The sequence below is a fragment of the Dioscorea cayenensis genome, chromosome 16, assembly GCF_009730915.1.
Source record: "Dioscorea cayenensis subsp. rotundata cultivar TDr96_F1 chromosome 16, TDr96_F1_v2_PseudoChromosome.rev07_lg8_w22 25.fasta, whole genome shotgun sequence".
Classification (NCBI taxonomy): Eukaryota; Viridiplantae; Streptophyta; class Magnoliopsida; order Dioscoreales; family Dioscoreaceae; genus Dioscorea; species Dioscorea cayenensis.
In genome coordinates, this window is record NC_052486.1 from 8,136,716 (window position 1) to 8,153,539 (window position 16,824).

Sequence of the window (16,824 nt, forward strand, 5' to 3'; positions counted from 1 at the left end):
ATACTTGATGCATATAAAACATATATAAAAATATATCAATTAAGAAACCTTATCACCCATTTGAGCTTTGCTAAAATCCCTGCCAAACTAAGCGCCAATGGACTCGGAGGTATTGTGAAGTGTTTTTCAAGTGAGGAGTCGTGAGAGAGAGGAGAAATCATCCTCTTTTTAAGCGAACTCGCGACTTTTGATGTTACATGCATCACACAGACATGTGTAAAATTCCCCACGCCCGTGTGCCTCTACTCAAAAAGCTCACGGTCTTTATGCGCTCGGAAAAACTCTCAGCGACTTAGAATGATCTCCCAGACTTTGAGGAAAATATCATAGTCTTAAAAGGCCGAGGGTGGCGCCGCCCATGTAACTTCACGGACAATAGAAAAATATCAAGTCTTACATGCCGATGCGAAATTTCCGGCGTGGACATTCACATGCCCAACAAGCGAGCGGTACCCGTCCCTATGTTTTCTGGAATGGAGGGAACAACCTGCGGTATACGCCGCGAGCGTGCGAAATTACCCATGTGCAGGTGTGTAGTTCTAAGGTAACCCACGAGCGAGTCCGCTGTGTTCGAGGGAAAATACGCCTTTCTGCGAAATTCCTGCGCTGCGTGCGAGTACCCAGGCGTACTTGATCGCCTGGTCGTGCCGCGAAGGGCAGCCCCGCCGCGCCCACAGCCTCTGGATGAGCTCTTACCGCGGGCGTGTGAAATTCCTGCGCTGTGTGTTTTCTGGATGACTTAGAAAAACTTTGCGAGTCCTGCGGAAAGTATTCTAAGCTGTCGTACACACTCGGAGCACGTCTGTGCCACAAAATTTGCGACGATAAAAACACGAAAGGCGAGACTCAAGCGACCAAACTTACGCCGATTCTCAACAAAACACACAATGAATTCTGAAAAACCCACTGACAAAATCATGACACAAGTACTCAAAAATTGAAACACCAACCTTAGCGGTTTATTCATGTAAACAACTAAACTAAAAGATACAGCAGATAAACACTTTGGTTGCCTCCCAAGAAGCGCTTGTTTAACGTCACTAAGCTTGACGTACCTTACCTCATCTCATGAGGGTTCATAAATGAAGGTTGCCCTCTTACCCATGGCTTGAAAGCATGATGAGCAAAGTCTCCTAAGGATAGAGGATGTACTCTCGGGCTTGGACCACCTAGCAATGGTTTGTCCAACTTCCTTGGCTCGTATACGTCTCCAAACCAATCTTGAGCTGTGGTGTCTCGAGCCCTCTTCATTTTCGAGCACTTCTTCAGATCCCCGTAGGTGATGTTACTTCTTGATCGAACCAAGCATCATTACTTCTTCATTTGCTCTCCTCTTGGTCCGAACAATCCTTCATACACGGATCCGGGTTGAACATTTCCTGCATATATTCATCAACAATTTCATCAGTAGTATCTACAAAGTATACAGTGTCATCAAAATCGAGAGAATGTCGCATGGCTTTAGCAAGGCGGTATGTGAGCTTGTTATCTCCAACTCTCAATGTGAGCTCCCCACCGTCCATGTCAATCAATGCTTTGGAAGTCCGCAAGAACAGTCTCCCAAGTATCAAGGGTACATCTTCATCCTCATCGACATCTAGCACTACAAAGTCAAAGGAAAAATGTACTTGTCCACCTTGACAAGCACATCTTCAATGATGCCTCTCGGATGTTGCACTGTTCGGTCCGCGATTGTAAAAGTCATCCGAGGTAGGCCTAGGCTCACCCAAGCCTAGCTTTTGGAAGAAAGTATATGGCATAACATTGATGCTGCTCTGAATCGCCAATGCCATTTCCTCACCTCGTTGCCGAGTGTTACAGAATGATGAAGCTTCCGGGTCTTTCTTCTTGTTCGGCATGTTCTTTTTGCAACACCGCCGAGCATGAAGCATCAAGCACCACTGAAGCACTCTCCTCCAATTTCCTCTTGTTGGTCAATAGGTCTTTCAGGAACTTTGCATACTTAGGTATTTGAGCTAATGCCTTAACAAAAAGGAATGTTGATGTGGAGTTGCTTGAACAAACTCGAGGGAACTTCTTATACTGTTCATCCCTTGGTCATTCATCAATCTAGAGGGATAAAGGGATTCTTGGCTTGAAAGGTGGGGTTGCCACCTCTTTCTCTTTGTTTGCTCCTCCTCGACCTCTACAACCTCGGGTGCTTGTTCTTTTCGGCTTCTCACTCGGAAGCCTCCCTTCAACCTCACGACCACTTCTTAAAGTGATCGCCTTCACATGTTCTCTAGGGTTGGTTTCCATGTTGCTTGGTAAACTTCCATGTTGCCTTTTCGAAGAGACTTGCAATTTGCCCCACTTGATTTTCAAGATTGTGCAAGGAGGCGGTGTGATTGCGGAGTGTAGCATCGGCGATTCAAACCTTGTATTTGCTGATTAGAACAAATCTTGCCAAGTGCTTCTCCAAATGCATCATTCAGGGTTTCCAAGCCTGAAATTCTATTTTCCACTTGAGGGGCTTGTTGTTGTTGTTGGAAACCCGTTGGCCCCATGGTCTTCTATGGTCCTTGATTACTCCATGAAAAGTTGGGATGATTCTTCCAACTTTGGTGTAGGTATTCTTTGTATAGATTCCCTTAAGGTCTCATTCCATTACCTACAAAGTTAACGTTCTCAATTGAAGAAACATCACCAATGACGATTGGGCAATCGGAGGGAGCATGTCCTCCACCACAATCGATGCAATTGGTCACGGCCGCAACTCTATTCGAAGCTATAAGATCTAGCTTCTTACTCAAACTCTCCACTTGGGCCGCCAATGAAGTTACTGCATCAATTTCATGGAGACCGGCCACCTTTTTCTTCTCCCTAGCATTCCACTAGTAGCTATTTAACCCCATTTCCTCAATCAATTGACGAGCCTCATGGGGGGTCTTGCTACCTAAGGTACCTCCTGCCGCCGCATCCAAGAGTTGCCTTGTACTTGGGTTCAAACCATTGTAGAAGGTTTGAACAATCATCTACTTTGGGAATCTGTGTTGCGGACACTTTCGCAGGAGTTCCTTAAACCTTTCCCATGTCTCAAATAGAGACCTCCAATTCCAACTGCACAAAGGATGAGATCTCATTCCTAAGCTTTGCTGATTTTCCGAGAGGGAAATAACGGGCTAGAAAAGCTTCTACTATCTCCTCCCATGTAGTGATTGATGCTCTAGGTAATGAGTGTAGCCACTGCTTTGCTCTCCCCTTTAAGGAAAATGGAAAGGCTCTCAATTTGATAGCATCATCCGTCACACCATTTATCTTCAGCATGTCGCACACCTCGAGGAAGCTCTCTATGTGACTGTTTGGAACCTCATCGGCCAAACCGTTGAATTGTGTGGACTGCTGCAGCATATGGATGAATGCTGGGCTTTAGCTTCAAGTTCGAGCTGTAATTGGGGGACTTGCAAGTACTCGATTGTGTCCCCAACATCGAAGATGTCGGCATAATCGGATAGTGTTTGTTGTTGCTCATTTTTGTTTTGCCATGTTTTTTCGAGATCCTTCTACTTCTAAATCAATCTGGATTATGCTTTGTTCTTGCACGAGTTCTTTCCCTTTTCTTCTAAGTGTACATTCAAGCTCAGGGTCTCCTTCAATCAATATTGATGGATTCCCTCGGGTCATAACCTACAGGCGGCACCAAAAAAATAAAGAAAAAAAGAAAATTAGAGCAATGATGAGAATAAGAAGATATGAATTAGAATGTGTGGTGAAATAGCTAAGAAAACAAAGTGCAAAGTATCTCTAAGCGCCCATTCACCGATAGCTAGCGCCAAAAAAACTTGACAAGTTCCCATTGCTTATATCCATGCAAGTGCAGGGTTTGTCAAGTAATAATCCTGGGTGAGCGGGGTCGAATCCACAGGGAGTAGGGAGTAAAGAACTTGAGTCGATTCTTAGCTATGTGGAGTATCAACAATGATAAGTGTGATAATGATTCAATTCTCAACAATTAAAAGAAACAAGTAAGAGAGCAAAAGTAAGGAGGAGGTAAGGCAATCGATAAAGATGGGGAACTCGGATGATGCTTCACCTAGGATAATCACCTCAAGTACAAGAACTCTCTATTATGGTTCCTAATCAATGCAATGGTGAGTCGTGGAAATCCTTACACACAAAGTCCCAAATCTAAGGTCAACTATACCTAACTCTATTCATGTCCCGGAGGAGAGATTAAATAACCTCTCAACCTCGCACTCGAATAAAGTTGTAATGAGCTCTAGGGATTCCAAGTGATAAATCGCTTCCTTATTATAGACCTAACACTTTGGTCTAAGCGGAAGGTCCCTAGCCACAATTAAGCCAAAGATACTAGGATCCCATTAACGCTTCACTCCATTGCACGCGCAACTAGGCCCCAACGGAGGTTCATCCCTAAGACCATTCACTCTATTATGGCCGCAAAGAACTCAAGGAACGGAGGTAGAATCTATCACGTCGGAGGAGAAAGGGGACGCTCCTGTACCTCTCGACTCACTCTCTCAACTCTCTCCAACCTAACTTTGTCGAACGCTCGTGGTGTGTAACTCACTCACAAGGTTACCAACAAGAACTCTCAACCCTAGTGTCACTCTAGGGGAAATGTTCATACAATCAAGCATTCAAGGTTGGAACTCACAATAAACATCAATTTATTGAAAGCATAATAAAGAAGTTGAATAAAACGAATACATCCTAGGGTTCACAATCACCCAAGTACCCACTAGGGGTTTAGCTCTCCATGGAGCTAAGTACAATAAAAGAAATCGAATGTAAAAGCAATGAATCCATAAAGAAACCCCCTCGATGGTCGTGTCGATGGTCTTGTAGAAAGTCCTCTACTCGTCATCCAAGGATTCCCTCGTCCGGTACAGGATACGCCTCAACGGAAGCTCCCCTACCAACCATCTTCCTAAGGAATGACGATGTCGGAGCCGTAGAACCTCTCCAAAACCTTGGCTAATACCCTTCAAAACCCTAGCCGAAGCCCTCTCTCAAGTTGGGGAAAAGATGGAGAAAAGAATACCAAAATCGGGGCTGAATCGGCTTTAAATAAGGCTGGAATCGGGCAACTCCACGGGCGTGGATGCTACACGTGCCCGTGCGGAATTTCCACCCGGGCGTGGATAATTTCCACACGCCCGTGTGGATTCTCTGTTTCTCTGATTTCTCGGGCGACTGTGAACATTGCTACTATAGTACTTGCTGTAGTGTTGCTACGGTCTTCGACCTGAATAACGTCCCAATTCCATACTTTCATCGGGGTAACGCAAACGGGCACACGTTCACGTCGTGAATCACTTGCTTCTTCAATGATATATATGTTGGTGGAGCTCTTGTTCTTATATGCATAAGGCGAAATGCTCGAGTGTGACTGCCTTTGTGCCCTCCAAATGGATGTGCTCACTCGAATGCGAGGAGGTTGGCACACACTCTAGCATCTCACACATGTCCTATGTCTTCGCATTTGAACCTTAGCAAGATCTCCTCCAAAATAGGTGCATTATGATCCACATTGGCCTATTTCCTTCATACTTAGCCTCACAACCATACCTGCATAAAAGTAACATAAAAACACACATATTAATGTGAAAACCTCAGAAAAGTAATGCTCAACATAAGGAATGAACACTTCGCATTCATATCGCACAAGCACTTATCAGTGACTGCCTTTGTGCCCCTCAAAATGGATGTGCCCACTCGAATACGAGGAGGTTAGCACACACTCTAGCATCTCACACCTGACCTATGTCTTTGCGTTTGAACCTTAGCAAGATTTCCTCCAAAATTGGTGCATTATGATCCACATTAGCCTATTTCCTTCATACTCGGCCTCACACCCCTACCTGTATAAAAGTAACATAAAACACACATATTAGTGTAGAAACCCAAGAAAAGTAATGCTCAACATAAGGAAAGAATGCTTCGCATTCATATCACACAAGCACTTATCAAGTACACTACGCTCATCACGTTTTTTGTTGTCAATGAAATTCTTCCTATCTTTCTTGCATCATAGGTAAGGCAAAGCACTTTCTTTTAAAGAAGCATCTGGTTCCATCTTTCTTTCGTTAGTTAACCCACCATTTTCTTAGAAGGGTTTTAGAAATTCAGGATCTATACTACTTGGAATGGCTCTATCATATTGAGAAATTCTATCTAGTGGCATTCGATCACAGAATCCCTTGACAGCTGCATCAATCACTACAATTTGTTTTTTAATTGGAAGTGGTGAATATTGTGGTTGTTTGGGCACTTTCATCGACCTTGCACCTCTATTGAGTAATGCCTGAGTCATAGCATCAAGGTCTGACCCAAATTGAGCGAAGACGGCCACTTCGCGATATTGTGGCAATTCTAGATTTGAACTACCGCGGACTTGTTTCATAGCTCTCAACTAAGCGGCGAGACCAGCGCGATCGACGAGATAAGCCAACGTTAATAGCTGGTCTAATTCCGTGATAAAAGAGCTCTATTTTCCGAGCAGTTTGTCCATCCGTAATGGGGATCACATTGGTGGGGATATAGGGTCGATACGTCTCCGACTTATGTTTCAATGACGGGTAACTCGATCGAGCTACACTGCACTGTCTCGTCCGATCGTTTAGCGGCTCTTTCTAAGAGGCAGGGAATGTAAATAGAAAACATTTCTTTGGGAAAGCCTCACGGCTCGGTGGTCGGTGATATCAATAATGACATTTGTCAATATGCCACTGACTGTTTACTAAGATCATCATATATTATTAATGCGTGCATTCCATTATCATGAAATATTCCCCCATGGCACACCAAGAATATGGGGCCAGAAATTGCAAAGGAGCAGGATCTAAAGCGTTGGTGCTACTAAGAATGGAATATTCCAAAAGCATTCGCTACGGAAGAATTTGAACTAATTGTGCCTACGATCGAGCGTTTACGTCCAATCGCTACATAGACACAATACAATGTCTCACTCGGAGAGTACCCCTTGAGTTCATTTGCTTTTTGGTTTAATATAGTATCGATAGCTATAGTCGTTTTTTCAGTTTGTTTGTCCCCGATTATAAGTTCTCGTTGACCACGGCCTATAGGAACCAGGCTATCCACTGCTTTTAAGCGTGTTTGCATAGGATTGTGCACAGATTTACATTCAATAATCCCTGGGGGTTTTACTTCGACACGTCTTAGTTCGTGATCGCTTAGAGCCCCTCTTCCATCAATAGGTACTCCCAACGCGTCGACCACATGGCCTAACATAGCCTTTCCTGCAGGAACATCCACAATAGATCCAGTGTGTTTGACAAGATCTCCTTCTTTAATAGCGGTACCACTACCAAAGACAACAATACCTACATTCTCATTCTCAAGATTCAAGGCTATTCCTTTCACACACTGGCAAAATTCCACCATTTTCTCCGACTTGAATCTCGTTCAATCCATAAACACGTGCAATCCCATCTCCAAGTGAGACCACTCGACCGATCTCATCCACTTGAAAATTAGTGTAAAAGTTGGTCATTCTACTTTCTCATAGAGTCGTGAGTTTCGCATCTCTGGGAGATAATTCCATACTTGAACAAAGAAAGACGATGATAGAGTCAAGGGAGAAATCTGCTTTACTAATTTACTAAATATAATAATAATTAATTTCAGAGGCGAGTAAGTGGGCTCTTTGCATATGTTAAGCATATAGCTAAGGCTCTTTAAAAATTGGAAGAATAGCGCTTTCTTTCTATCTATTTATGATAAAACGAGACCACCAACGCCACCTTGGCAACTCTGAAAAGTGCATTAAGGCTAGTGGAACGAAAGGGCCCTTAGACAAAGGACCCAAGACTTCATTGCTCGATTCAGACTCTGCCTCTGGGGAAGTGCTCACATCAACTAGAATTTTGATGGAGCTTTCCGATGGGTTAGAGTGTTTGCGAACCAGAAAGCGGAAAAACCCATTCTCCAAAGTAGTGAAGTAAGCTAGGACAATAAGACAATAGGTCTCATGGGCCAAGCCAGCTATCAGGCTGTGAGTGGGAATCAATCCAGAAAGAGAGAAGGTATAGTGCTCTCAATAAAGTACTATATTTCTTCGCTTCAAAATGGGCTTTCGAAGTTCTTGCCTTCTTTTGTTCTGCTCTAGTTCTACTGAGTGGATCGGGTAGAAGGTCTAATGGATGAATCCTACAAGAAGAGGAAAGAACTATCATCTTTGTAGTGGATAAACTCGGTTTTGTAGGGACTGAAGTGCTAGAGGCTCGAATGTGGCTCGAGTAGATTGTCCGGATGATGTGGGACTCACGGGTTCTTGAGGAAAGCTCTTCAAGTTGCTAGTTCTTCTACTCTTGAGGCAAGTGCTCTTAGCTTCCGATAGTTAGTTTACGCCTTCTTTCCTTAGTCCGAAGAATTCCAAGGCTTTGCTTGACTCGCATTCATTCTCATGCAGTACTCTTTTTTTGAGCTTTGAATCTCTTGCTTGAACTTTCGAATGAAAAAAACAAACAAAAAGCAAGGAGAAGAAGAACAAGGACAAACTTTCCAAAAAAGTAGTTGCGAGTAAAAGGTCGTGAGACCCAGAAGAGAAAGCTTAACTCTAGTAAGTACCCTTGGTGGGGATGTACTTTACTGGCGATACCAAGCTTTGGTGGAGAACTCGGCAGGCCGATGATGCTCGGGCTTGTCAGACTACCTTCTGCTCGTGGGATGAGTTTCTGAAGGTGTTGCGGGATTGCCCGAAGAGGGAAAAGCTGGCTGCATTAAGCCCTAAGGGCGACAGTGACTCAGAGCCGGATCAATCTTCTGCAATTGTTGGGGACTCAACGGGCAGTGAAAGGTATCACTTCTCATTCTCTTCTTTATGTGCTGCTGACCTTGAATGGCAGGGAAGCCCAGGCCATGGTGGACACTGGAGCCACTCAAAACTTCATTCGAGAGGCAACCATTGAATGGTTTGGGTTGAGCGTTGGCACGCACACCAGCCGTGTCAAGGCAATCAACTCCCAGGCCCAGGCGGTAGTAGGCAGAGTGCCTTGAGAATGAAGGCATTGTTATTTTGGCATAATTATTGGTCCGATATAGGTGAGGACATTGAAGCTTATGTGAAGTTGTGCCAGCAAGACAAGTCTGAGAGAAGATGAGAAGCTGGTCTTCTTGACCTTTACTGTCCCGGAAAGGCCTTGGCAATCCCGGCGAGGCGGACCGAGGAGGATCAATGGTTTCTTGTAGGGAGTATCTCCGTCACTATGTGTCTACTTCGCAGAGGAACTGGTTAAGTTAACTTGATGTGGCCCAGTTATCGTATGGGTAACCACCAGTTGTCATCATCCCCTAAGGAGGTCGTGGAAGGGTTCGAATCTCACCGCCAAGAGAGGAAGAAAGAATAGGTGCTTTCAAAAGCTTCTCGCAGGATGAAATGAAGAAGTATGCTGACCAAGGGCCTCCTCCTAAGATATTGGATCAATTTTCTGGACTCCATGAATTGTACTAAAGCGGCTCTGAATGGGTAGAGCTTAGCTAATTTTTTTTTTCCGCTGATTCTCCCCATCTTCCATGGCTTTCAGAGATGAAAAATCTAGTTTAGACCTTCTGCATTTAAATAATTTAGCTTGTAAGTGAACGATTTTCTCTAAGTGTTCAACCAAAGTAGCAACACGAACCATAACCTGGGAATCATTGGGGTTAAAAACAATTGCTAGAACATGAACTATTAGTGCCTCAAGCGTATATTGACCAAACTCAGAAAGCAATTCCATATCATCAGCTTCAAACCCCCATTTCCTAAGATAGTCCCTAGCACATTCTAGTTCCTTCGCAATTAAAAGTTTGATAATGTTTTTAGTACTACTATAGATCAATTCCTCATCAAAGTTCATAGTTTTATCCTCAATAGTAATTTGGAGATCACATAATTCGTCTTCAGTTAATTTACCTTTTTTGCTTTCTAAAAGGGAAAACACTTCTTCTTTGTACAAGCCAGAATTAGATGCTTTATAGTTTGTTCCTCTTTGTGGTTCTTTTTTGCTCAAATAATATTGGTAAAACTCCTCCCAAAACCTTATTAATTTGGTTTTATCTTCATCTTTTAATGGCAAATCACTCAATGAGTTAGTGACCCAAGTATTGTTGGATACCGTAGAAAAGAACCTTCTCATAAAACATTGGTTAACAAATAAATAATGAACAAATTTCACTTTGGGGAAGCCCCCCTGTTTGGTATTTTACGTGCAATTGATAATTATCATATATTTCTTTTATGTAAGGACTTTAACGAACTTTCTTTGGCGGACAAGACTTCATCATCATCATTATCTTCTTCTAGTAGTTCTACAATTCTAGAAGGATATTATCCTCCGACTTTGATGGATAAACTCTTTCAATGTTTCTTATGAGGACATTCTGCTTGGAGCCATTCTATTAATGAACAACTGCAAGCCCCTTTTATAGAGCTTCCTCGTAATATTATTGAACGCCATTTTTCGAGTTCATTGTTATATGACAACAATTTCTTTCGTATGGGCTTGGGTTTTCGCTTTCTCCCCGGGCAGGATAGCTACTTACTTAAAGAATTTGATTTACCTGATTCATTTGATAGGTTGCATTTTTTAAGTAATTCTCTTGGTTTAAGATATAATAGCAGAGCTATTTCAGAGGATTTGTTGTATCCTTATTCCCATTCAGGTTCAGGTATGCGTGTGTTATTACCGAGGAAAAATTTAACCAAAAATCTTGGTTGAAGTAATCACTTTTTCTCGGGGAATGTATGGTCGTTTCTTGGTTTATATGCGCTTGGGTATAGGGTTGTCTTGTCTAGTACAATTTTTGCGCGGGCATATCCGATCACCCTCCATCTGGGTGACTTGTTACGCTTCTTTGGACTCCTATGAACCATTTTTTTCTCACTTACACATGATGCACGAGATTCCATAAAGCTCATTTTCTTGAAAGCAAGGAGGTATCCTCATCCCTTGTGTCAACCTTTAGAAATGAGTCTCCTTTTGCGGAGATAACAATCCCGACTAACGGGCGATTAGCTTAAGGCGGTTGCCCTAGGCGTGATGGTTGCTTTCTTTCTAGCTGTAGGGATAGTTTCGAATGAAACGATTAATAATATAGGATGAAAATGAAAATGAAAATGAGATTCTTATCTGATATTATGTTTTTTCCACCTAAACGAGATTTTTGTAGTTGTGATGATGATCATTTTAAAAATAATCCTGTTTCATACTTAGCTGATATGGTGAATCATTATTACTTGAAAGATCCATCTCATTTTACCCTTTCTCCATCTTCAGTTCAGAAGATTGTAACATCTATAATTTTAAAATCATATAATATCTCTCTACCGAAAGTAGTTAAAATTATTGATAGAAATCCATCAACGTTTTATATATTTCAAAATAGTAATATTGAACCAAATGGCTATTTTTGTTATGAGGCTAACGATAAAGATGATGTTGTTCTTTTTGCTATGACTGATCTTGTTAGGACATATTATACTACGTCTTCTTTTGTAAGAGTAGAAGCTCTATATTTATTTGTTGTTTATACAAGAGTGTATAATACCGATGTAGTAAACATTGGTAAAGTTAAGAAATTGTATAATCTGGATCTAAGTAATACCTATCTTATTATTGATAGACATAAATTATTTATGATTTTATCAAAGATGAATAAAAATTCTTATATTTTATATTTAATTAAAGAATTTTGTCAATTTAGCAAAGTTTTATTACCAAATGGAGAAGTTGTTGACTACAGTCAAACTATATTTGTTGACCGTAATGGAGAATATTTTAAGCCCCGTGACAGCGATATTATGCAAGTGGGTATATTTTCCAAACTCTTATTGACTATCTATTTATCTAGCTTAGACATATTATTCATGGATGAATACCTTGACTTTGAATATAGACGATATGGACCTGACATTTTTATAGTTGTTCCCCACGATAAAAAAGAAATAGATAATCCTATTGAGGTGTTTACAACTTTATTTAAGAAACTTCAATTAACTGGAAATATATCAATAATTTCTCCGGGTGATCAAAATATTAAATGTATTACCGGTATGTTCGGGATAAGTAATGATGGATATATTGAGTGTGCTGATGATAACTTCAGTGTTTTAGTGAAAAAAGATAAATAATATCTTATATAGAGTTAGAAAAACAGCAAAACAGTTAACGGAATATTATTTCATCAAAATGTAATAATGTAATGCCATCATGCATGAGGTACCCCTTCCCTTCCCTGTCAAATCGAAAAGAACCCGTCCCGGTTGGCAGTGGAGAGGCGAGGGGGGTGAAAGAGAGGGTATGAGGGTCTTTCATGAAGGAGGGAGTAAAAGAATTGACAAGACACCATCTCCCATGAGTTGACTCGCCTAGCAGAAAGCATATCTGATTCTTTATACATACACCACACCTGAAGAAATAAAAACAGAGCCGGACTAACTAGTTATCGTCCATTGCTGCTATACTAACTTATGACACTTCAAATCATCCTACTCTACTCAGTCCTCTCATACTATCCAGAAATTCAGACGCATGGGCTACGTTTGTTTACCAAGCAAAGTAGACAACCGGCTTGGAAAGCGCTAAAGAGAAAAAGAAATAGAAGTTGAGGAATAGTGAATACCAACCAAGAGAACAAAAGACATAGAAAGTCTCGCAGCATAGCACAGAAACAAAGAAGAGGGGACAGAGACAGACAGACCAAGAGCACTGCTCTAAATGTAACCAAAAGCAGTCAAAATTCTATAACAAATTTTTACCGGGACGGATCAAACTGTGATTGAATATCTTTCTTTCTCTCCTCAATCTCTCTTTCCTTCTTGGATAATTTATAATTTAGATTAGTAATTTCTTTGTTTAGCTGTAAACAGTTTTCCTTTAGTTGGGAGATGATTAGTTTACTACTGTGATCTAGACAAGACAAGTCTGTGATATGAATTGGCTCAGTATCCACCCACACATCTCCATGGAATACTTCACACCTCTTGTTGCCCAGCTTAATTCCCACTTTGACGAATGAGTCTTTCTTGAAGATGTTAAGGGTGTGCTTATTGACCCGGAAGGGAAATTCCGCCTGAAAGAGTATTTCCCGGTTTGGATCTAAATATAGTTGCTCAAAGAATGAAGGTTGAATTTGGTTTTTAGCTGGTCCCTTGAACTTAAAGATAAATTGACCCTCAATGTTATAGTAACCATAGGATTTGGGTGCTAAAAAGTATCCCATCTTTATTTCATCCTCTAGCTTAAACTTTCCTAAGTCAGAAGAAGAAATCACATCACTAGGCAGTTGATGCCCAAGCACAACCGAGTCAGTGTCCGTGTAGTAGCAGTCCTCTCTTGATATAAAGGGGTACATATAGATCCTAGCGGATACAGTGATAGCAGCAGCTAGTTGTACAGCAACGTTTTTTGGTGGTACCCAATAATCCGTGCTTTTTTCGGTATTGATATGGTAGGAAATGATGTTGTATGTCTCGCTAAGCCTGTCACCGAAAATTAAGTCACTATGCCAGATCAAATCAAAGTATCTCTCTTTAGAGCAGATCACGGTAATGGTGCTTTTAGGGTTAATGCCGAATCTCCCATAGAGAGTGTTCATAATGAGCATGTATACATATGACAAGGCATCATTTCCTTTCTTCTTTGCCTCAACCCTGTTCTGAAAAAGTTGGCTGACAAAGTCCCGGAAGGGGCTTTCCATCTTCTCAAAAAGGTAGCCGGAGATTGGGATCACTGTGTAGCCTAAGTCTCTTGCATACTTTAACTCTTCGCTATAGTAGACACCAATAAATTCCCCTGTTGGAAAGATAAGAGTGTCATTTTGGTCTCGATAGGGAAGAAAGGGCTTTTTGATAGTCTTAGGACAGACGACATACGCCTCGATAAAGCCAAAGATGCTATCTAAGTCCTCCCCATTAAGATTACCATGTGAGACTGGAACACCACCGGGCATTGGATATTCTTTCATTACGAAGGGATACAGAGAGTTCACGTCGTAATAGAATAGGTTGGAACCTATGGGCTTGAATGCGTCCGTATGACCACCGTAGTAGCCACGCCTTATAAAGTTGTCTTCATTTTGGTTGGGGATGTGGATTGGCCAATTGCATTCATCGTAATATTTCATACGATAGATGCTTAGAGAAAGGGATGAAAGTGTTAACTTGCTTACTATGTCAATACTGTAATGCTCCCAATATATACCTTGACATTTTCGCATTACACCACCAAGCAGATGGATGTCCTGCTTCATATAGCAAAGAAGAATTTTCTTATTACATTCCAGATTTGACAGACAAACTTGTTTATGGCAGTATAAATCCCTTTTTAATTTCTTGCGCTCTTTGGAAAAAAAAAAGTGGATTATAAAGATCTAGTTTGTTGATCAATATGGTGCAAGGATGACGGGCGATATTTTCAGGGACACATTCCATTTTGTGATTTAAGAACTAATGGAATGGACTGCGAAAGGGCCTAAGATCCCCCTCCGTCACAAAGTCGCTGACCTCGATACGATATTACAGTACAGGACAGGATTTAAATGATTATGAGCATAATGGTGAAGTCTACAAAAAAGTCAAGGGTGCGAAAGGGGCTCTTGATCAAATAAAAAGAAACCACCTTTCTTTTCTTTTGATTTTATAAGTGTCGTGGGTCAGTCATCCATTTGGACAATATTAGTTATGGAAGGAAACATGCGAGTTGGTTGATAAAGATGGAGAGTAACGATCGCGTAATATCAATTTTTCGGCCTCGTCATCGAAAGCGGCTTCCAATTGCTCGGAAATTCTCAGCTATATGGGTGACTTGGATGGTGAGCAAAAACAATTGATCAAGAAGTTGGTCAACTTTCACATGATAAATGGTAAAAGAACTAGAGTTCGTGCTATTGTTTATAAAACTTTTAATCACCCAGCTCGAACTGAACGCGATGTAATCAAACTTATGGTTGACGCCGTAGATAATATAAAGCCCATATGCGAAGTGGTAAAAGTAGGAGTCGCAGGTTCTATTTATGATGTCCCTGGGATTGTATCCTGGGATTGTCAACAAACCTTAGCTATTCGTTGGATCCTTGGAGCTACTTTCAAACGACGTATAAGCTACAGGATAAGTGACACGTCCAAATATGCGTGTATATACCGCAAGTGCACGGGTGTCGAAGTAATAATTACCCGGTGAGTCGGGTAGTCGAATCCACAGGGAATGAAAGTATTAGTAATAACCACTTCTCAATTATCTAGTCAGAATCAATGAATATGATGAAGTGAACTAATTTCAAGCAAAGCAAACAAGTATGCAAGAAATAAAGTAGAAGAGTCTCAATCACTAAGGATGAGGTATTCGGGCAATGATCCCCCTAAGATCTTCCTTAAAGCTCAAGATTCACTAAATGCTCTAGAATCGAGTCTAATGAGTCGAGGTAGTCCAACGATTACCAATCCTTGTCTCCAAGCAAAAGGCACTAGTCCCCTACAAGGTCCCGGTGGAGAAATCGACCAATCTCAACACTTCACATCCTATATGACCGCATTATGCTATAAGGAAACCTAAGAGTGAAACCGATTCCTAAATGTAGATCCAACCCTAATTCCCGGCGAAGGATCCTAACCCCCTACAAGGTCCCGGCGGAGAAATCGAGCAATCTCACGCCTCACACCAAATATGGTTGCAAAGAGAATATGGAATACGGAGATAGGAAACACTCAATCAAAGGGGAAAGGCGACACTCCTCCATCTCAAGGCTCATCCTCTCAACCCTCTTTAATCTTGGAAATCTAACTCTAATGGAGACCTCTCACATCAAAGTATTAAATCATGCAATGTGAATCAACCACAAGGATTAACAACACTAGCAAGCAATTAAATCACAAGATTAAAACTAAAGACAACTCGGATTAACTAGAAGCATTAAGAGAATCAATCCAAAATATAAATCTTAGGGTTCACATGCCCAAATACCCACTAGGGTTTAGCCCTCCATGGGCCTAGTTACAAAACAATAATGGATACAATGAAAAGCAATAAAACCCATAGAGAAGGGTTCCTCTCCGAAGCTAGGTCGCCAATGGCTCCCCAAAATGCTATGACATTGAAGGAACCTATCAAAGTTGGTGAAGAACTCCCTATCAATCGGCGAAGACCTTCTCCTCAAACCCTAGCCGCCTCTCTCTCAATGTCTCTGCTCAAAGCTCTGCAAAAAGTCTCTTTAGAATCGGCCAAAAGGTGTATTTATAGCCTCACATCGCGTCTGTCATGTGCCCCCAAGCGCCCGCGTGGATTTTCCACGCGTCCGCATGGGCTGCAGGAATTTCCACGCGGGCACGCGGAATTTCTGCGCGGGGTGATTTTTGCTACAGTGATTTCCACAAAAACACGATGATAAACATTCTCCTCTTAAGGCCACACGATCGGGCACACGATCATATGGTAGGCTGTACGGCTTTTCCTTCATCAATGCGTCTTGAAAGGTCTTGAAATCTTTACAAAGAGGAGAAATGTGGAAACATGGCTGCCTTTATGCCCTTCCATTAATAACTTGGCTTGCAAAACTATGGAAGTTGGCACACATCTCCTCATACACGAACTCCTCTTATGTCTTCCAACTTGATTTGTACAAGAACTCCCAATATTATGCCATGATAGCCTATCTTCGCTCCCTTTTTGAATTCCCAATGCCTTCACAACCTATATGCATAAAAAGAACACCCAATACACGAAATGAGACATAAACCATATAAAAATATGATGCTCAATGTATGTAAAACATGCATAAAAAAACATGTTCACTCAAGCACTTATCAATAAGCTTAGAAATGTTCATTTCTTGAGATCTTTGGATGCTTTCGAAGAATTACGTAAA

At 41.5% G+C, this 16,824-nt stretch overlaps 1 protein-coding gene, 1 non-coding gene and 1 pseudogene across 2 annotated transcripts; 1 reads left to right on the forward strand and 2 right to left on the reverse strand.

Annotated features, from left to right (window-relative positions):
• Positions 1-2,985: 2,985 nt before the first annotated feature.
• LOC120279741 lies at positions 2,986-3,093 on the forward strand. The gene has a single exon (XR_005542044.1). It is a non-coding gene; the product is annotated as a small nucleolar RNA R71 (small nucleolar RNA).
• A 2,977-nt stretch (positions 3,094-6,070) lies between these two features.
• LOC120278488 lies at positions 6,071-7,477 on the reverse strand (annotated as a pseudogene).
• Positions 7,478-9,458: 1,981 nt separating this feature from the next.
• Positions 9,459-13,929, reverse strand: LOC120278489 (DNA polymerase-like). The gene is made up of 2 exons (XM_039285277.1): positions 12,944-13,929; positions 9,459-10,092 (listed from the first exon to the last, which is right to left on the reverse strand). Exons 1-2 carry the CDS (start codon positions 13,927-13,929, stop codon positions 9,459-9,461), a joined length of 1,620 nt encoding a protein of 539 aa, XP_039141211.1.
• Positions 13,930-16,824: the final 2,895 nt, after the last annotated feature.